The 23,037-nt window shown below is 44.5% G+C and overlaps 1 protein-coding gene across 11 annotated transcripts in view; it reads left to right on the forward strand.

The window, feature by feature from the left end:
• Positions 1–23,037, forward strand: part of LOC126529268 (uncharacterized) — a 45,540-nt gene that overhangs the window by 15,115 nt on the left and 7,388 nt on the right. For 5 of the 11 annotated variants that reach the window (XM_055069728.1, XM_055069726.2, XM_055069731.2 and 2 more), the window contains 4 exons: positions 889–975; positions 6,782–6,873; positions 13,027–13,178; positions 18,543–18,569. In XM_055069728.1, the coding sequence (XP_054925703.1) occupies positions 918–975; positions 6,782–6,873; positions 13,027–13,178; positions 18,543–18,569 (329 nt within the window). In that variant the 5' untranslated portion in view covers positions 889–917. Of the gene's footprint in view, positions 1–888; positions 976–5,232; positions 5,318–6,781; positions 6,874–13,026; positions 13,179–18,542; positions 18,570–23,037 lie in introns of those variants that run through there. The other 6 variants (XM_055069734.1, XM_055069732.2, XM_055069735.2 and 3 more) reach the window with 3 other exon arrangements.

A 23,037-nucleotide genomic window follows, 5' to 3' on the forward strand; every position in this document is an offset into this window, starting at 1 on the left:
AGCCAACACTCAAGTTGAGATTATGCGATAAAAATTGAGCGTAGCATGACATGTAATTGGTAGGGCACATAACGGGTGTGCCAATCTTCTTACATAAATGGCGTGAAAGGAAGGGAAACGCTGTCGAGGATGGCATAAAATTAGGTGGGTTGACGAAATTAAGCAATTTCCTAGCACAGTTCGGAATGAGCTAACCAAGACAACATCAATATGAGGTCACATGCAGAGGAGTTCGTCCTGTGATATGAAACTAGGCTGATGATAGAGATTCTGACTATTAGAGAAATCGCCGAGCAAAAATGTAAAAATATATGTTCAGTTGCTTGCGGATAACTACGTAAGCATCCTTGATCCTACAAATAAAAGCACGCAGACTTGATATTTTTTCCTAAATGGGTAATGCCACCAAGTTTTAACCATTATGTCCTTGAAAAGTAATACGACGGAAGCTTGGGGTATGCAGTCTATGAAAAGAAACAACCATAATAATCAAAAAGCTCATTTGCTCTGCATCCAGCTAATAGCTCACAATATAAAAACAACACTCATGTATTTCAGATTAGCTTTTTACCGACATTAATGACAATAAGTAAGCAGCTGCAATTTAGTGAATAGTAGTCACCACTGTGCTCTCGCCTTTAATTGACACACACGTAGCATACTTGTTCTGTTGTTTGCATTCATAGGACTAAAAGCTCCAGCAACTTTTTAAGTAAGTTTCTAGACATCGCATTTTCTTCCATAACAAATATTTCATTGATTACCATTGAAAAGTCAGTTTTGAGGTTGTCGTTCCAATGTTATTCTACTAGGACGGAAAAATTGCTTTGTTTTTCGAACAACTCACATTGTTATACACTGAAAGCTTTTGCTATTATTTCTTCTCAGAATATATTGGTGAAACAAAGGGAGAACTAATGGTACTACTGCTGATGATTGTCCTATTTACAACCTATGTTTCACAGATCACAGCATGTAAGTGAAATTTTTCATGACTGCAATGTAGTGGGGGTGTCTTTAAGGTGTCCAAAGTGAAGTACTCGTGCCACGTAGAGGGAGGAATGATGACCTTGGAGGGTCCTTAAGTTTCTTTTTAGACGACATTGGTTGTACTAATGCCCATACAAAAGGATGAATGATCAACTAAAATTAGAAGCACTCACTCACTAGAAAGACTTATTTGTTGAAAAAAAAAAAGTTCGATCGGTGCACACCATTCAATGCAAACCAATGCAATTGTTTTATTTCTGCACAAGTAAGTGTTACTAAATCCTTAAAATGAACTTACTCTGCAAATAAATTATGTAAAATAAACAACCTATAGTAAGGATGGGTGAACCTTCCTTAATTTGTGCATCAGACCATATTTATCCTCTACCACGCTTCATTATCGTATTTCGTAGTGCACCCCTCTAGACTTAACTAGATTGATAGTTAATGGACCGCTTTCTAAGGCGATAAACCTGATGCCAGTCGTACGCCATGGGACCCCACAGTCTGAGCACCTATTCCGTTTTAACATAAAGCCTCTATGTGGGCACGTCCTTAAAGAACCAAAATTTAAGTGGATTACATACCCTTTTATGGAGTACGTGTTCTAGTAAATGATGATGAGGCAATCGGTTTGTAGTGATATAAATAGTATCAAAATAACCTTATCACAGCTTGCGCATTTCAATTTGCTGTGTTCTGCATTCCTCCTTCGCATTATGCCGGAGACGAGTGGGAAAATGAGGCGTCATAAGCAGGAGTTCCTCTAGCGTTTCGGAACACTAATCCTTACTGGACAGAGGAAGAGCTCAAGTGCATTGTAAAGAAAGCTCATTTTCAGTCAATCTCAAGTCTGAAACACGTTTAGTACCGCCACCCATGCGCGTGCTAGTGTCGCACTGCTCAAGGTGGACGAAACAGTTGCCACAACGTATTTTCTTCTGGTTAATTTGGAGCTCTTACTGTACAGAAATGGGGTGAGGCAATCTATCTCCCCTCTTGAGTGTCGAGGTCAAGGTCTGGTAAGCCGGCTTATGAGGCAGTTCCTGCCTATCTACAAACTTCATTTATGAGGGAGCTGATACCTCAGCACTAATTCTATAAAAAACTAGAGTTGTTGGCATTGCGAGGGCTCAGGCAGTGTCGCAGTTCTGCTCCTCGCCCAGTCTTAGCATGTCGGCTCTCTCGAAAGCTGTATCCGGGATTGCACTGGCTTCAAAGAAAAATTGAAATTGTTTGAACCACGATGTTCAGGACGAGCAGCTAAATTCCGATAGACAGCTTGGAAACCTGTGGGTAGCTATGGCGCGTAGACAACTTTGCGCAGCACGAGAGAAAATCCACTTCGTTGACGTCACTTTATAAGTATCTTCTTACTTTTCTTGTGTAGAGTTAGGTAGCTGGCTGTACGCCTTGATTACGTAATGGCTCTATGACTGCTGGTATCTCTACTGAATATAGTGCCTTTTCGTAATCTATGAAAGCCGTGTAGAGAGGCTGATTGTACTCTGCGGATTTCTCGATTACCTCTTTAATGACATAGATGTGTGCCACTGCAAAGCATCCCTTCCTGAAGCCAACCTGTTCTCTTTGTTCACTAAAGTGCAGTGTTGCCATGATTTAATTGCAAGTTATCTTGGTTAGTATATGATATAATAGTGGGAGTAAGCTAATGGGTCTATAATTTTTCACTTCTTAGCGTCTCCCTTTTTCTTCATTAGTATAATTTTGACATTCTTCCAGTTCTGTGGGACCCTTGAAGTCAATAGAACGTTCGTATAAAGGGTCGCCAGTTTTTCAAACATTAGGTCTCCTCTATGTTTGATTAAATAGACTGTTATTCTATCTTCTGCCGCTCTTGTCCGTTTGATGTCTAGCAAACTTCTTCCAACTTCATCGCTAGTTAAGAATGAACCTCTGTGATCTGTTCATCACTACTTCGATAGAGGTGTCATGGCTGTTTTGGGTATTGTACAGGTCATTATAGAATTATTCCGCTGCTTTTACCATATCTTCGATATTGCTGTTGATACTACCCTGCTTACCTTTCGGTACATATATGTTCATTTGTCCTATTCCAAGATTCCTTACACTGATTTAAGGCTGCGTCCAATTTTTGACGGCTTTCTCAGTATTTCTCACGTTATAATTCGAATATCGCTTAATTCCGCCTTGTTGATCACGTTTGACAGTTCCGCGAATTATATCTCATCTCTTGAGTTGGGCACTTTCATTCTTTATCCTTTCTTTATTAGGACCTTTGTTACTTGGCAGAGCTTGCCTACTGGTCGCCTTGGTACCTTGCCTCCCACTTCATTTGCTGCCTCTGAAGCTAGCCTAGTTATAGTTTCATTAATTACCTCTGTGTTTTGCTCAGTGGCTATGGTGTTCGGCTGCTGAGCACGAGGTCGCGGGATCGAAGCCACGGCGGCCGCATTTCGATGGAGGCTAAATGCGAAAACACCCGTGTACTTAGATTTAGGAGCACGTTAAAGAACCCCGGGTGGTCAAAATTTCCGGAGTCCTCCTCTACGGCCTGCCTCATAATCAGAAAGTCGTTTTGGCAAGTAAAACCCCATAATCTAATCTAATTACCTCCTGTGTTATCTTCATCTCCCTCTTCTAAGGCTGAATACTTGTTGGCAAGTACCAGCCTGAATTTGTCTGCGTGTACCCTTACTACAACAAGATTGGAAGGTTTCTTCTTGACCGATTCGTCTTCAATTTGAGGCGAATCCTAGCCCTCGCCTACCTATGATCACTGCACTTTACCCTACCTAACACTTGTGCATCTTGTGCCATGCTGGAATCGGCAGAAAGTATGAAATCAATTTCCTTTATTTTTTCACTGTTACGGGTTTTTCATGTCCACTTTCTGTTGAGATACGCTTCCTGAAGAATGGGTTCATTTCTCGCAGATTACTCCGTTCTGCGAATTCTACCCGCATCTCTCAAACGTTCCTAGAATCGACGCCATAGTTGCCAATTGGTTGTTCACCAGCCTTATTTTCCTCCACTTTGGCAATGAAGTCGCCTATTACTACAGCATGTTGAGTTTGCACTTTTCACTTCGCTAATTCAACATCTTCATAAAACTTATCTACTTCATCATCATCCTGAGTGGATGTGGGAGCGTACGCTTGCATTACCTTTATTCTATACCTCCTATTATGTTTGATTATAATTACTGCTAACCTCTGACAACTGCTGTAGGATTCGTCAATGTTGTAAGGTATGTCCTTACGGATTAGGAATTCTACCCCGTATTACTTCTTAACCTGGAGACCTTGATAGCAGATGACAAGGCTGTTAGTGAGCACTGTATGGGCCGATTCAATTCTTCTGATTCCACTAAAAGGCTGATGTGGTCAAACAATGTCTGATAGTTCCTCAAAGATTCCTGCTAACCTGGCCTCCCTCGACAGAGTTCGCGTGGTAAAGGTTGGCAGTGTCAGTTTCCAACGGGAGCCTGTCATGACCCAGAGATTCTTAGCACCCTCTGCTGATGTTACAAGTCTGACCGTCCCCGTGGTAATGTGCTCCGCAGCTGCTGGGGATGGGGTGCCATGGGTTAATTGTAAGAATAATCAGTGAGGTAGTGGCCGGACACTGTACCAGGCAGGTCAATACGTGTTCTGATGACGGAGTGTCGTATTTGAAGCTTAGAGGGCCTTGCTATTTGGGTGTACCTGGATTAGGGTAGGCCAACTCGATCTCGGCATCTTTTGTCGGTGTGAGCCGCCACTACAAACCTAGAGATTTGGCACACTTGATGAAGTGAAAGTCGAGCTTACCATCCTCAGTTTAAAAAAAACCATCCGCGGTTTGTAAGGCCTTCCCTACATCAGAATGGGTCTTGCCTGAGCTCGTTGGTTGCACCTACCACCAATTGTTTCCAGCTGAACGTAATCACAAAGGCAGAAAGGGGCGATGGCATGGACTCGACTAACAATTGAATGCGTATTGTTTATTTTCCACATTTTTTAAAGCATGAGACAGCCAATGCTTTTTTTATATTTTTTTATTTTCTCATGGAAATCATCCGCCTCTCTGGGTTAAATACCGTCTTTGCGCAAGAAGCCTTTTTCTTTTTCTGTTAGTACTACCGGTGGGGTACTTGCGCCTGATTGCCCGCTTATAATAATACCCATGGCTGCTAGAATTTCGCCCTTCAACTTGCCTTTATTTTTTTTTCAAAGACCTCCCTAGAACAGGACAAATGAGCATGCAGCATCTTTGGAAAGAATCGACGCTGAGCATCTTGCTTTCCATTATTGCCAGCACCACTGCACTATTCAATTTTTCGACATCAATAATTTATATAAAAGTCCGTACAAGCTGATGCGTGCAATTTTAGAGCCATAGCCATTAACAGAAGTGGGCAATCATGCATCTGTACAACATTGATACTAATAACACAAAAAGAAAAGGGCCACTTGAGCAAAACGACATTAACCATAACAAACGGAAATCGGCATGGCAAAAGAAGAAACAGAAAACAAGCATCTTGCACTATAAAATATGTGAGAAATAAATATAATAAACATTCAATTGCAAGTCCAGTGCATCTCGTCGTCCCTTCCTGTCCGTATCACTAGGTTCTGCTGAAAACCAAACGTGCGTTTGCTAAAGAATATTGTAGCACTATGTAAATATTCGCAGTTCACACCTGCACAATGGAGACTTTGGGAAAGTGCCCGTAAATATCTCATTCGTCCAGCTATTTAGGATGGGCCAGAATCATTCCAATTATTGTTGCTCTTGATGTCAGGCTCAATATCCACCATTTGGACGGTAAGAAACATGGTAAAATTGAGCCTATGCTTCGTTGCAGAGTTTCATTCCAGTTTATTTTTCTCTAGGACTGTCGCTGAATATATGGCGGTCAAAAATAAAAAAAAAACATAAATTTAGAAGAGGTACTAGAATATTTTGCCCGAGTGCACAGCCAGAAGGCTGTCATGGAAAATGAACTATCCTAATAGGCCTTCTTAGAAGACCCGTGCCTTTCGCAGGAAAGTTAGTCATGACGTTCTTTTGGTATAAGTCTCAAATGTGCTTCAGAAAGACACGATCTTTCGACAAGAAATTCAGGTCTCCACGGCTACATTTAGTGCACCAAACATTGGTTGGTGAACAACCTTTGTAGTTATAACTGAGTCTGCGATATTTGCATGATATCACCGTACAATTAGTTATGTGACATTCCTCCGTTCTAAATCTAACTGATGTTCTTCACGTGTAAGGAATGGGTCTCTACTCTGGCTCGAATAGAACCGTGGAAGTGCGCGTCTACATTACGCGATGTAGTGATAAGCAATGAAAGGTTAAGGGTTGTCCACCTACTCGTAGCTCCTTTACCAGCAGTATTCTGTTAACATACTATGTGCGCTGTCTACCATACCAGCAGAAAATAAAATTGGTGCTCCATTAGGGAGTGCGAATGTTTGCTACGTAAGGCACTCTCAGCCTGTAAATACCTACATAGAGTGATGAGGTCCGCCGATCTGGACCATTCGCTCATGCGTCTTGACACATAGGAGCGTTGATTAACTATTTGCGTAAAAGGCATTTCTCATATCTCGGCACAAGAAGTCTTCACCAGATAAATATAGTAGTTACAATGTAGAGAAGAACCCCACTTAAATTGTGCGCGATAACTGATTGTTGACTTTATAACGAACATTTCTAGGTAATCTACCTCAACCGCTTTAAATGTTTATTTTTATGTAAAATTTATCTTGGCTAACTGTGAACTGATGACTTTCATGCATGAAATGATGGGCTGCAGCCGGTGACAAGAACCAGAGAAGCCCTACCGCGCATAAAGAATCTGACGGAAAATCTTTAGTTCCACAGATAGCTTTACAAAAAGTTATGCGGGTACGTATTTGTCAATATTATTTCGTTGCAGTAAATTTTGCTGAGTATATCACCATTTGCGAGCATGAGAAACACTATAAACTCGGCTCAGTGGTGCAGTGAGCATCACAATGTTACTTGTTTGTCTTCAGATGTAGGCACGCATACTTCATTTATGTATTTTCGCTAAAGCACTACCCGACTAAAGATTAGCTATTACCCGCACCTGTCAACGCGAAATTATGCTTCATTTTTTCTCAATCCGAAGAATACATCCTTCAGAATGCAAGGACCCAATATGGTATCAGTTTTAATTGCTTCAGTTTACGATATTTGCAAGAGCACACGATGTTTGCACGAGTATACCTCAATTTTTTTTCTTGTTTTACAATCCGAATATAACGCGCCTGGCGTTATATTACGGTTCGTAAGATGAACATAGGGCTTATTTTTCTTCATTTTTGTCCAGGAGGTTCAAACTGCAGTGAGCTAAATCATTGGGCATCACCGTAATCGCTATTGCAGACAGAGCCATGTTCGAACAAACATTTTATCCATTCAGAAATCACAAGACTTTGCTGTGAGCACTTCCGAACGCTGCCATGAAGGACGACGGCAATGTCACCAGCAGTGTCAAAGACATCATCAGTGACTACGGCTAAATGGTGCACTCAATCGTTCTCTCACTGTATTTGGTGAAGAGAGTTTGCAGTAACCATTAACAGAGAGCACCGCGGGCGTCCATCTTTATCGGAGATTTCCTGTTCCTTCGTGGAGGCTTCACTTCTCTTTATACTCATAGCACTATATATGTTATATATTTTTTATTTATTTTCGTGAAGTTCCCAAGAACAGCTTTTCGGCTTAACATTGGTGCATTTGTGTTGCATAAGGAACATAATACGTAAAAACAAAACAATATCGCACAGAACAGTGGCACAAAGTGTAACAAAAAAATTTTATTATTCAGAGGCAGAAGTCACATAGTGAGCAAGTAGTAACACTGAATATGTCAAAATAATCACACACCCACAGATATATATATATACATATATATATATATGTATATATATATATATATATATATATATATATATATATATATATTGTAAGCACTATTAACGTACTTCGTCGTTTTCATTTGTACATAGCCATCATCATCTTCCCTCTTCTTCGACTTCTTCGCGCGTGAGCTGCGGGCGTTGCCTTTTTTGGAATAAACAGCGCTGGACAACTTGATCGGTCTCGGTATTATAAAGTGGTGGAGGTACGTCAAGATCCCGACGTCCTCTCGCGTTCCCGTCCTCCCTGGAGCTCCGTTCCGGTCGCCGCCTGCACCCAGCTACGCCTACAACAATGGACACTTCCAACCCCGTTGTTTCGCTACCCACCCCTACCGTGCCTTCCGTGCCTACTGGCGCTTCCTATGACCATTTGGCTTCGATGGGAACCAGAGCACTTGCTGCGCCATCGTACCCTCAGTGGCGTCCACCTCGTCCAGTTTGTTTTTACTGCGGTATACGCGGCCATATATCTCGCTTCTGTCGCCGGCGCCAGCAGGATGAAAGGCGAGGCTATGCTGAGCACGAAAGAGACCGCACTCGCCGATCAGACGACTACTATCCCAGACCGTACTCGTCCCCGCAACAGCGTTCTCCGTCTCCACCAGCTGCTCCCAATCTGCCTCATAGTTCCCGTTCGGCCAGACGTCGTTCCCCATCCCCTTACCGGCGCTCTACATCACCGCTTCGCCCCACTTCCCATTTTGTCGACCAGCACTCGGAAAACTAACTGTTGCAGTTTTTGGAGGGGAAACTGCTTCTTATCGGTCTTCAAAAATTCCTCCTGTTCGCCCGGCCAACATGCTTTCTGTGACTGTCGAAGGTGTTCCCGCATCAGCTCTCGTCGATACCGGTGCCGCCGTTTCTGTTCTTCGGAGTGATCTGTGTTCGCGGCTCCGTAAAGTAAAAACGCCTTATCTTGGACCTATTTTGCGTGGTGCTAATAATGCATTCATTCACCCTGACGGACAGTGTACTGCTCGTGTTCTCATCGACGGCATACGTCACCACATCGAGTTTATCATCCTTCCAACGTGTATCCATGAACTTATACTGGGTTGGGACTTCCTACATTCTGCTTCAGCCGTCATTTCATGTAGAGAGGAAGTTGTCCACATCACGGATACAGAGCTTGAACCTGTTGCGGACTCTTCACTTTCATGCGTGAACTTGACCATCGCTGCCGACTACGTCCTGCGTCCTGGTCACGAAGACGTTGTAGCCGTAACATCCAGTCAGATCGCCGACGGAGACGCCCTAGTCGCCCCTTCTTCCCGCTGTACTTCTCGCGGAATTCTCATTGCCACCTGTCTCGTCCGGTTTTCACGCGGCCGCGCCCTTCTGTCTGCTTGCAACACGACCCCAGATCCTGTGATGCTGCCCAAAGGGATGACTGTGGCAACCCTCGCCGACACTCAACCTATCTCTCTAGTCGCGCTTTGCCCTTCTTCATCGCCAGCCCCAACCTCAGGTCTGGATGATTCTTTCCCTCCTCCAGCCGTTCTTGGTTCTGACCTAACAGCCGCGCAGTCCGAAGCCCTAATGGTGGTCTTGGCAAAACACAAAGCCTGTTTCGATAGCTGTTCCCCTGTGTTGAGCCAAACTCCTGCGGCTACACACCGCATCGAAACCGATGGTTCCGCTATTATACGACGACGCCCCTATCGTGTATCGCCGTCCGAACGAAAGGTCATTGAACAACAGGTTGCTGACATGCTTGCGCGGAAGATAATACGACCTTCATCTAGCCCATGGGCGTCTCCCGTGGTCCTGGTAAAGAAAAAAGATGGCTCAGTTCGCTTTTGCGTGGATTATCGAGCGCTCAATAAGATCACACGCAAGGACGTATATCCAATACCTCGAATTGACGACGCTTTGGACACACTACAAGGGGCGGAGTATTTCTCCAGCCTTGATCTTCGGTCAGGATATTGGCAAATTCCGATGAACGAGACTGACAAAGAAAAGACCGCATTCGCTACACCGGATGGCCTTTATGAATTTAACGTGATGCCTTTTGGCCTTTGTAATGCTCCTGCCACATTTGAGCGCATGATAGACAACGTCCTTCGTGGTCTAAAATGGAAGACATGCCTCTGTTATCTGGACGATATTGTCATCTTTTCGTCTGACTTCAGCCAACATCTTCATCGATTAGACGAAGTTCTCAAGTGCCTTGCGAATGCTGGTCTCCAAATCAATACAAAAAAATGCAAATTTGCCAGCAAAACAATAAAAGTATTGGGTCACGTCGTCTCAAAAGCTGGCATCCAGCCTGACCCCGAAAAGATTAGTGCCGTTCTTCAGTTTCCTCGCCCCCAGCAACAGAAAGATCTACGTAGTTTCCTCGGCTTGGCGTCATATTTTCGTAGATTTATACGCAACTTCGCAGCAATAGCAGCTCCTCTACACAAGCTACTGGTTACCGGTGCCTCTTTCACGTGGACTAGCGACTGCGAGTCGGCTTTTCAAGCTCTTAAGCGGCATCTTACTTCTGGACCAGTGCTTCGCCACTTCGATAATCGTGCCCCCACCATACTCCATACTGACGCAAGCGCACAAGGTATTGGCGCAGTACTTCTGCAACATAATACAGAATCTAAAGAGCAAGTCATAGCATATGCCAGCCGAACACTTTCTCCAGCTGAGCGGAACTACACCATTACAGAGCAAGAGTGCCTGGCTATCGTTTGGTCGATTCAGAAATTTCGCCCATACCTTTACGGCCGCCACTTCACCATCGTCACCGACCATCATGCTCTGTGTTGGCTGTCATCAATGAAAAACATGTCAGGACGCTTAGGACGCTGGATACTGCGATTGCAGGAATATGACTTCACTATAACATACAAGTCTGGAAAACGCCATCATGATGCAGACGCATTGTCTCGCTGCCCACTCTCACTCTCTCCCGGTAACGCGCCGTCGTCTTCCCAACCACGTCGTTCCGATGCTACGCTTGCCTCCCACCAGCTCTCGATAACGCCCCTGGACCAAGTTACGCTTTCATCACGCTCTGATTTCGTCTCGCTTCAGCGGGCCGACTCCTACTGTCGAGCTCTCATGGATCGCCTTAGTGGGTTCACCGAACCACCCAACAGCCTCTTGCGACGCCAACTTCGACAATTCCGCCTTCAAGGTGGCGTGCTACACCGCTACGTTTACCACCCAACAGGTCACCGGTGGGTCCCAGTTCTACCTCGCTGCCTTCGCTTGCGGGTATTAGAGGCACTTCACGACGATGTATCGGCTGGCCACTTAGGCTTCCATAAGACTTACGACCGCATAAAGACCCGCTGCTTCTGGCCTGGCCTATCCACAACGGTGGCCAAATACATTGCCTCTTGTGCGTCATGTCAGCACCGCAAACGCTCGACATCCCCTCCTGCCGGTTTACTACAACCTCTCCCTTGCCCGGACGCACCTTTTGAATTTGTTGGCATTGATTTATATGGTCCCTTGCCGTTGACACCCTCCGGTCACCGTTGGATTGTCACTTCGGTCGACCATTTAACAAGATATGCCGAGACTGCCCCTCTGCGATCCGGCACCGCTTCTGAGGTCGCCGACTTTTTCTTGCGCGCCATCGTCTTGCGCCACGGGGCTCCTCGCGTTCTTCTCAGTGACCGTGGCAAGGCGTTCATTTCACAAGTTCTCGAGGAAGTTCTTCGAGCCACTAATACCGTCCACAAATCTACTTCTACTTATCATCCGCAAACCAATGGCCTTACTGAGCGCTTCCACCGTACGCTGTCTGACATGATTGCCATGTACATCCGTCCTGACCACACTGACTGGGATAAAATTCTTCCTTTTGTGACATTCGCATATAATACTGCTATTCAACGGACTACCGGCTACAGCCCTTTCTTCCTTGTGTATGGACGATCTCCTTCCACCATATTCGACAGAGAACTATTTTTCGCACCTTCTTCGCCTGACGCGTCGCTTCCAGAAGATTTTGCTGCCCGAGTTGCACATTGCCGTCAAATCGCCCGGCAAAGCACAGAAGCTACCCAAGCTGAGCGCAAGCGTTACTGCGACAACAAACGCCGTGACCTACGTTTCCACCCAGGAGACCAAGTCCTGCTTTGGACTCCAGTCCGCACCCCAGGCCTCTGTGAGAAGTTCCTTCCACGCTACATTGGTCCATACACCGTTGTGCAGCAAACATCTGCAGTGAACTATCTCGTCCGCCCAGTACACTCCGTCACTGACCGGCGCCGCCGGAATGCCGAAATTGTTCACGTGTCGCGGATGAAGCCCTTCACTCCCCGTTTAGATAATCTCTAATCTGCGGCCAGGCTGGCCGCTTCCATGACGGGGCGAAGTTAGTGTAAGCACTATTAACGTACTTCGTCGTTTTCATTTGTACATAGCCATCATCATCTTCCCTCTTCTTCGACTTCTTCGCGCGTGAGCTGCGGGCGTTGCCTTTTTTGGAATAAACAGCGCTGGACAACTTGATCGGTCTCGGTATTATAATATATATATATATATCTGTGGGTGTGTGTGTGGGTGCGTGTGAATTCTTTTTCTGGGACAAGAGTTCCTCCTCATGTTCTAGTCGTGGCAGCACTAGCTAGGAGAAAATACGGTATTTTCTCTTCAACGCAATCTCCATTTGACCGAAGATTTACGTTTTCTACCATCCGCGAGGGCCCATCAGCGGTTGTACCGTGCTGCAAATCCTACGTTGTGTGACAGCAGATGCGCTGTTCAGTAGGCCACGTCATCGTTCTAGGATACTTACAATTTCTTGCTCTTCCTTTCGGCATCATCGCTTTCGAGTGTTGTGCCACAACGTTACCTCTCCTGCCTGCTCGTGAAGTTGAACGTATATGGTAATGTCATTGCCCAATCAAAGAGGAATCATTGTGCATCCTCGCTGTACACGTGGACAATAATTTCCTTTTGGAGTTCCACCAAGTGTGCCCGTTTTGTGATCGTAAACGCATCATGTGCACCTCGTTTTCGCCACTTCGACTCAGATTTCGATTATGAGAAATATCTAAGTATCAATAGTTAAACGTGCTCATGAATACACTGCAATGCTCCCCGATTTGTTATGTGCAGCTGCATTTCACTACAATGTTTATTTATCTTTCTCAAGTTTGTTCAAACTGATGAAGAAATTCATCTACAAATGATTGACCTAGAGGATTGGATCAACCTCAGATGCGAATGTGTGAAGTCTAGGTTCCAAGCAAGACATACCGATGGATGTGAGAGGACGATGCACTGCTACACGTGGGTGAAGGTCTCGTAAGTGAAATCTCACATCAATTTTTATCCCAAAGCTCTCAAGCTAGAGCCTGAAAAAATAGGAATATTCCCAGTGCAGTGTGTAAGTGTGAAAGGCATTTTTGCCAAGACTGATATAAACCTCAGCTGATTACTCACCACATCCTTGCACATCATCATATATAAGCTAGCTTCCTACTAAAATAGTTCCTTTATATATATATATATATATATATATATATATATATATATATATATATATATATATATATATATATGTGACCCGTATATACGATGTTGTTGGATAGCACGTATGTGTCATACGGGTGATATGAGGGCATACATGCAATATGTAAGTGTGTTTTTTTGTGTGGAGGGGTTAAGGGCAGCGCGGAATATGCAGCAATGTGTGTTGTCATCATGTGTTTCACGAGTAGATAACCCCATGTAGATGTGTGCAAAAAACAATGTGCACCATATAGAAGAAAAACGAGGCGTAAATAATTGAGCCCTGAGTACTATTTAGTTAGATCGTTCAGTAACTTTGCGATAAATCAGTTGATCTTTCGCAGTCGATCTACTGCTGGCACTTCCTATGCCTTGTTGTCGACGTAGGCTGCAAAGTCATCTCTTGAGGAACAGGAATGTGCATTACGTATTAAACAGTTAAGTCAGCTGCCCATGTGTAAATTAAAGTGCATTGCAAGATGTGCTAGGTTAGAAATACTCAGTCGTGATAGCCTGCAGCTTCTCAGATGTCAGTGCCTTTCGCGGTGGTGCCTGCTTATCCTGCTTGTTGAAGCGTCTTCAAGCTGCGCCTGTGAGGCTCCCATGCCTCAAGTTAGGGATACGCCGCCGGAGCTTTGTGGCTTCCTTACAAAACACGCAGTCTTTTGCACGTGCCAACAGCCAGTCCACTGCGCCTCTTTAACAAAGACTCCTTTGCCAAGGTGAACCTGTATGAAGAGTAACGTTCAGAGCCAAGTAATAACTTTATTTTTGAAAAAAATGCTATGTCATAAGAATTCTCCTATAAAATAAGTATCACCTAAAAGATGAATAACAAAGTACTTTACATGAAAGCCACCAACTTTATCTTGATATGATCATGCGATATTTTTTGTTGTACCACTAATATTCAGGTTTGATTTTCAAACTGTCATTACATTCATAAGGAGCCTATGTGTATGTTGTGGAAGCCATCGAGATATAATTGATAAAAGCCCTTGAAGCAACAAAGGGCTTGCATAGTGTTCTCTGAAAAAGAAAGGGAGCTGGTATGATTTTTAAAATTACCTCGTCAAAATTATTGCATCCCCATAGCAGGGATATCAGTAGTTTCATAGTGATGTAGTACGTTGAATATTTTGCGGGTGTGCAAACCACGGAAACATTTAGAATACATTATGTATCACAAAATTTTATTTCCCTGTGACCATGCTACAATGCTCCGCCAAAACCACACTGTGAAAATATCTAAGCTGAGACGGGCTGCTTAGGTTTGTATTCTAGGGCTAAATAATCATAGAGCAACGGCTTCGTAGTCGGCGCTGAACACCCACATGAAGCTAAAATTACCAACTTAACTTGCAATTTATGTTTTTGTGCGAGATGACAATATTGGTGCAGCACTTCCACAATCTCTGGAATGGATGGACTAATTAAAAAAATTCTTGTTGTAGTACACTCCTTAGAGGGCATGTAACAACTTTCAGCATATCAGCTAAATTTTCTACGCAGCCACATGAGGGGCCCTTAAAAGTGATATTTTTATTTTGAATGTAACCCTTTCCTCGCAATTGTGAAAAATGCGGTAGGGTAAATACTGTAAGCACAGTCGAAATCGGGTATATCAAACTAAGAATATTATAAGTAAAACAATTATATTATATATAACAAGCAGCAATAAATTCCTCTTGAAAGTTATTGTATAATTTTTTTTATTTTATGTACCGATTTACATATACATCGAACTTTTTTGTGACGCCCTTCAGATTTAATATAAGCGGGTTCGACTTTATCAACACGAAAAATCAAAAGCATGGTGTCAATTGCATCAGGGCAATTCGGATACTCGGCCTATATGATGATGGTAGTGAGCAAAACTGACTGTCACCTTTAGCAACAAGCAATGATGCATCAGTGGTGCAAAACAATTTTCTGAAAGATCAGTATGCTTACTTCACTATTTGCGCTAGCCAATAGTGGAGCTAACTTGGCCCCAGCGTTTGAACCCTAAAAGACAAAAGATGATGGGTTAACGACTAGCGTAGGTAATTGATTCCACACATGCACACCAGTGCATGTCAGTTTGCTCTTTCTTGCATATGCACCTACTATGCCATGATAGACACACGCATCTTTATGGACATGCCTAAATACGCGCAGTAACTTGTTACCAAAATGCAAATGCACTTTTGGTTTACAACACAATAGTGTCAGTGCACTTCATCTCAACTCTATTCACAGCTTTCAAAGCGATATGTCGTTTAAATTCCGAGGAACGTGAGCCACAAGAATGGCTTGTCCATTGTCCACCTTCCCTTGAGCATCAGTTCAATTATAACTACATAGATGTGACGATTGCACAATGGAAGATTTTCCTCCTGCGAGATTCATACAGTTACTTAATGGTTGGCTATTTGAACCTGCAGATTTATTTTAACTGCAAAGCCCCTGTTTGTAAGACGAAATTCACAAGCAATTGCTCAAGATTTGAATGCGTCAACCACAATGTGATAACGAGGCGCGCCATAGTAGGGGACTCCTGGTTAATTCGTACCATCTGCTGTTCTTTACTGCGGATCTAAATGAAGATGTAATACCTTTACTGGATAAGTTTAGCTAAATAAAAATTTTACATATGTAGTGCGTTCACGGTACTCTACACAGAACCATGTGTGCCATTTAGTAATGTTAGCTTTCAGAGTTCTTGATTGCCTGATTATCCAGGGAACACTAAAGAGACTCTCATTATACCAACATATTTTTAGTTACTAAACAAATCCACAAATCCTGTACCTATTTCGCAAAAACGAAGTGTGGAAGCTGCAAATACGGCCATTTCGCGATTAATTAGCGTTCGCAGCAGCGGGCCCCTCACGCCTTCCTTTAACAAGGTTTCGTTTACCAAGGTTTCGTTAAAAGCAAGAGCATCCGAATTGCAGTCGTCAAGAAAAGAAGAAACAAGTTCGCGCGTTGACATCTTACTACGGATGTTAGCAACCGATAATGATAAGGATGAGGACCTAAGCGTTGTATTCGGTTTATGGTGGTTGTGCACATGCGTATTGTGTCCGAGCTATCTATTGACCGCGACCATTGCACCACTTCCGACATTGCAGGTGTCGGTCTCAGAGCATATGCGCATTCCGTCGACATGCTACTTAAACGCCTTGCTTTTATGCTTAGCAAACTGTTCAATTCCGCCTCACTTGTCGCGTTGCGGGTGCCAAATCTTTCCGGATTGAAAGCGTTCATTCGTTATGTTTAGACACTGAAGCCAAGAAAGGCTGTCTGTCTTTGGAAAAAGTGACCTTTGCTATAATAGTGTGTGCGCTTTTCTTCCGAACCGTTGTCCAAATGGTGCGAGCGCTCGAATTGTTCACCTGTCGTGGCAACGCCAAGCGTTTCTTGGCAAGACATGATAATTTTGTTGCCCGGACGTAGCCCAATCTTCTTTATGATCACCATCTATTCCAAAAAACAAGAGATTAGAGTGGCGTGGTCTATTTTCAGCGTCATGGCATGCTGAAGATATTGCTACAAATTTCATGGAAACATATAGCCTAAGCGTATGACTTGAAGGACTTAATCGTTTCTGCCAAGAAAGTTTCCGCGTCACAACGAGACATATTCGGTCTGACGTACACGCTGACGACCACAAGACGAGTAGGCATCTCGACCGCACAATGGTCTCGCACATGGTTTCTGCGTGCCATTGCCGATACACGGGATCGGCCTTACGGGCACGATCGCACTCGCCCTTACGTTCACGTAAGGCAGCCTTTTCTGCCATGCGCTGCACCCGTGGCACTCCCATGGTCGCAGCTGGGAATTGGACAGGGGACTGGACAAGAATTGGACAGGAAACAGGACAGGGTATCTTTTTCCAGATCCTAAGACGAACCCGTCTTTACACGCACTTGCTGTCTGTGATAGGCAGGGAAGCTCAGTTATTCGCGACAGGGGTGGTGTCATGGCTAGCAGACGCAACTTACGCTCCCATTGAACTTCGTGCGCGTGCGCTACCCTTACTGAGGTTGTCTCTGCGACCCGTTATCGGCCACTGTCGGGCAGGCCAGTCAACGCTGCCACGGTACGGCAAAGGCAAACTGTACAGTTCTACACAGATGTCTAGATTGGTTCTCCTGCAGTGGGTTTTCGGCGCTCACGGACGAGTCAGTGAAACACAGAAAGCTTCGCTTTGAAAAAGTAGATTCGTAGGTGACCATTTTACTAGGAGGCACTACTACGCTAAGTCAGTGTTTTTCTCGAGTAAACCTTGCACAGTGAAACATCGCGTAGTTTCTGAAGTTTAGCTTAGATAGTTAGATATATCCAGACCATCATAGCGGCATCCACGCAGATACCGAGAAGTTCCCTTAGGTGTCCATTCAGTTGATATCGCAGTACAGTACAACAGATCGACTAGGTCTCGTTATTGTTTCTGCAATCTCTGAATTAGAGCTGCATATTGTTCAAGTATACCCTAGCAGACACTCACAGTTACTCAATTTGGTGCACTACTGAAAATGAATCCTACTTCAAATTGCACAGACATAACACCCAAACCATGCCAAGTCACTTGTACAAAGCACTGGCGCGGATGGTGTTTCCTCTGAGGAGTGATATGGTGACGCTGTTTAGTAGCGCGCAAAGCAGGCCTATGACTGAATAGGCAAAAAACACCGTCGGACACGTACAGTAAACACTCCCCGTTAGAGAGTCTTGGGAAAACCTCGAAGCGTGGATAGATTTGAAATCGATATCTAACCGCAATAGACTGCGCAGATAAAATCAGCGTAAGTGGCGTACATAGTGCCTTTTAGAGTATAAAGGTCTCTTAACTCAGTTTTCTTCTAGCCTTCCACCGAGTGATACAGGCAATAATAGGCTACTATTTCTCCATTTGAATGCACCTACTATGTACGCTCCCTCAGTTCACTTGTTGTCATGTTTGATAACATCTACGCATAAGTCACTAATCATTCCCGTGACACTTGTCTCATAAAGCTGATTGGCAGACTTTTTCTGCGTATTTATTTGGTTTGCTACGATTTCTATCTGAATTAAAAAGCAAGGGCTTGGCTTGTGTCCAGGATAATTTTTATGGTGTTCTAAATAAAAAGAAATTGTGAAAATGGCGCATTTTGCATTTTTCAGAACCGGAAAAGAGAGGATGATAAGAGAGTACGTAACGCCTATTTTTTCGAGGTCCTTCTCTGTTCCAGTGAAACGATAAACAGTCGGAAAGCAATGCAACGTGTAGTCTACGTCGATAAAAGGGATGTCTTCCTGAGTTAGTTGAGGGGAAATTCTGAAGCATGAACCATGTTAATCGTTGTAAGAGCCAAGCCGGCATGTGTACGTTTGAGCGACGTTGACTAGAGGTTGAATTGCCTTTCAACATTTTTGTAATGCACACATAACTGCCGTTCGCAATTCCTTGAGGTGTGGCATGGCAGCGTGAAGACGAAAAGAGTACACGTCAGTGCTGGCCTCAGTCCATGCCGCTCTCCAATGGGATGGAATTTCCCCACACGACGGTGATCCAGAGCTCCTCAACGCGCTGAAAATGGAGTCACCGCATGTGACCTTCTCCGCCGTCATTGCTTGGGTGCCAAGAGTAGCCGGAGCATCGCACTTATAGCTGCTTGAGTTGCGCGATTATTCTACATTGTTAAACTGCACTACCTCTGGCAACGACGCATGAAAGACGCTGGAAACACACGCACCCAATACGCAAAAGTACTGGTAATTACCTACAAAAAATTGTAGTTAAAACGGTGGTATATAAGAAAACGACGTTATGATAGCTACAATAATACTGCAGTTTTTTACTCTCAGCCATATAATAGAAAGGTTCAGAAAATATAAAAAATCTCAGTTTCACAGCAGCCGAACCTGCATGACATAACTATAATTGCTTATAAATATTGAAAATTCAGCAGCATATCTGCATAGTTTCGACGCACATATTAATATAGGAGATGCGGGAACGCGCCTCGAAAGGCCAACGTCTTTAGTTTGCCCAACTCAAGTGGTTTGACCAATAGTAGCCACCACCAAACTCATTTGCCGAGTACAGGGTTGCGTTGACCGAGAGAGGCAGGAGGACGCGGAGGTGAGCGCAGAGGTACCACTGTACCACTCTACCGGCAATTGGGCTTTGTGATCCTCGAGCGTTGCTCATTGCGCTTTCTATCTTGTTCTTGAAGTCGTGGTCCTCGTCCGTTTGTGCCGCTCTAGGAGCAATGCCTAGTTAGTCATGGTGGCGGATAGAAGAATTCTGGATGACTGGGACAGTATATATCCACACAGGTTGGTTCCGCTGGCTGCTGCCCACAGTAAGTGGCAAATCTTCGTCGCCGCCAGAGATAACGCGGCTGTTTGTTGGTAAAATGAACATTGTTGCAAGATTATATACAGCCATGAACCCATGGGAACCAAATGGGCAGTTCTTGTGCAAGTGTCTGCTTGTTTCGGCGACGCTTCGCTTGGCGTAAGATAACACCACAAAATAGGGAATCAGCGCACTAGCCTGATTTTTCTGATTCATCAACGAAAGACAAAAGTGTCTGGTGTATCTTCGGACGCTGCCACCCGACCATCAAAGAAGCTTCAAGTAATATCCCTGGTTCCCCCACACAGTTTCCCGCAGTGTCGATTGAGCAGGCCACATTAGATGGCAACTTGGTTGGAGTACCTAAGCCCACATAATCCTGGCACCTTCATAGCAAAGAGGAGCGGAAAAAGTAGCCACGACGATGACTCTTCGTCATCAGACAACCCCCTCTTCGATGGTGACGTAGAGAAAGGCAAGATGCCAAAGAGGCCCGGAAGGTGCGTTCCGAGTGGTCATATACACTGAACTCCACTTAACCATAGAACATTACCGCGCCTTGAAGACCTAGCTGGAAATCAGCATCATAAATAGCGACACAACCGCCAGCGCGGGAACTGATATTGTCGAGACGACACATGAGACCAGTTTCATGTGCGTGTGGCTATATACAAAATCTTTGCGGGAGCATTCAAGAAATTTTCCTAAGACGCTGAAGTTCCAGTACGGATCGAGCCAGTCGTTAGCTAACTCGAACCTTATGAGGTTGCAAAGGAACGCGTCAAGCTGATTGTAATCGCGGAGGTTGCTGAACGGGTGACGTATCTATCAACGCTTTGTCATGCCCGAGAAAAATCGGGACTAGGCTAGAATAAAATAAGCCTTTCTCGATGAGCTTAAATTTTTCTCGTCAGAATACCACAAGCGGTTTTACGGCGCAGCTAATAACTCTAACCCCAAAGCATTTGTCGTGTCCGTGGGCAAAAATGTTGGCCGATCCCGGATGTTGTGCAATAGCGGGCCTTCCAGCGACTGAAGGGGCGCAGGCTACAAGCACTCCGCTCCAAATTATGTGAAACTTAATAATATTAGAAAATAATAATAAATGCAACATCTGAATCAAGATTTCCATGTGTTTTTCGTATTTGTGCGGCAACGATAAGAAAGGCGGGCGTGAGCCTATCCCGGAAATACCGGGCCAAGCATGGGCGGCGGTGAAGCAGGCTACACACCCTCCACCTCACGTAGTAATAATTAATAATAATTATGACTAAAACAAAAAAAAGATAAAAATGCGTTGTTTGAAGTCTATTTATATGCTGGAATTGTTTGTGAACAGCGCATGGACTAAAGAGCAGGAGCCATACCGATATACGCAATGGACAAAATGTATGTACAACCACACCTCCTTGACTCTCAAGGAGATAAGACCACATAAAATATTTTGTTGTGCCGTATGAAAGATATGCGGAATTATGGTATACACTATGTATATAACTACACGCGCACCCGAGTGTGATATCGGGAAGTGCATGACGACGCACGTTGCATGGTTTAGCCATGATGACGCTACACCTGTAATCACCGTTGTAAATTTCGTTGTGTACATTTCAGAACCAGACAAGAGATGACACACTCAGCTTGTGCTAGAATTGTTTGGTTTCAAACGCCGTACGAATCCAAGTGACTCAACTACTCCAAAACAGTCGTGTATAACCTTAATAATGGCGAACATTTTGCCTAAAGCTCTGACCCAACCAATCAATGTATAGTATAGTAATGACAAAGCTATTGTTACTACCGTTACTAATTGGCAAATTGGGAATATGTACCCTTGTCGAACCCTGTGTGATGCGCTACGGCTTCGCAGCTTATCAACCTTTCCAGAGTGGAATGGCTCCTCTATTTCTTGTTAACTAGGATATGGAAAGTTAAAATTGGGAAGGCATTTGCCACGCACCTGCACAGCTATCTCCAATAGTTTGTTCAAAGCAGGTTCGGTGTCGTCCTTTAAGCAGCTTCTGCAACTGCTACCAACGTATTCACAAAGACTCCTCAACTCGTAGCTCTTGCTCCTCTTCACCTAATGAAGCATAGCGCCACGGCCCGACCGAAAAAGACACTACGCTTCTTGAGAATATATGGGGAATATGATTAAAGTACATTGCCCATTTCTATAGGGGGGCCGCACTGGCATCAAGGTTAGCTAGTATATGTGCAGTGTTGACTGGAGGAGCTTTGTAAATACGGGCTTAGTCGTGGACCAACCGAATACACGCCTATGGGAAGAGCTGGTAAGGGCCTGAATCACGGTGAAGGCGAGAAATGGTTGGCCTTCAAACCAGGGCCGGCGACACGCCCTGTCCACCCATTGTTTTGCGTGCACCTCACTTCTTAATGCCCCCACGAGCACGGAGACAAAGTGCAGACAGTTCAAAAATTAGAATCCCTAGATTGTCCGATTAAACGCAGCTCCATAGAAAGCATAATTTCCGCGGGCCCAAATTTACAAAGCTAAGAGTCAGCGTGCGGTCACAACAACCCTGTGGTTGGCATGATGGCCAATACGGGAGCGGGTATTATTATTATCAGGCAGAATGCGGTGCTAACTGAGAAAGCTGTGCCTTAGAGCACGGGAGAGCTAGGTGCAGCGCTGGGCAGCTGTGAAACCAAACCTGGCTGTTCTGCTGTTGTCTGCGTGCGGTGCAGAACACGCCACGCTAATAGCCTGCACTCTGAGAAATATAGTCACTCACACAGTCAGTCTGATTTCGGCGGGTACATGGCGGGAGCTGTAAAACTCGCGTCCCGTAAAGGGATCCGTATCAGAGCAGTCTGTAGAGTCAGGGCCCAGTAGAGACAAGAGGGAAGGAAGGACAGGGAGCTTAGCCAGTGTGGGTACCCGGTGCCTACCCTGTGTTAGGGAAATGGGTAAGGGGAATGAAAGGTGAAAGACAAAAAAGAAAAGAATGAAGTAAACAATGCTCACACAATCGCGGATACTACACGCCAAAACTTTAGAAATCGGTCGCACAATTCACAAGCCTTCAAAAATTTGAGCAGAGTTCTGTATGCCTTGAGTGCCCAAACCCGTCTGGACGAGCGAGTTTCTTAAAACTTTTTCATTTAGCCCAAAAATTTAAATAGGCTTGCGTAGCAGTCGGTTACTGCTGAACTAAAATCCGATCCCGAAAAACAATTTCCAGCTTCAACACTTGGCATTGTAGAAATCTAAGTATGTCGTTGGAGCCACCGATACCCACGGCAGCCCACAATTGTATGCGACTAGCAATTGTCCCCAAAAGAAACAAGCAT

Source organism: Dermacentor andersoni, chromosome 8, assembly GCF_023375885.2.
Source record: "Dermacentor andersoni chromosome 8, qqDerAnde1_hic_scaffold, whole genome shotgun sequence".
Classification (NCBI taxonomy): domain Eukaryota; kingdom Metazoa; phylum Arthropoda; class Arachnida; order Ixodida; family Ixodidae; genus Dermacentor; species Dermacentor andersoni.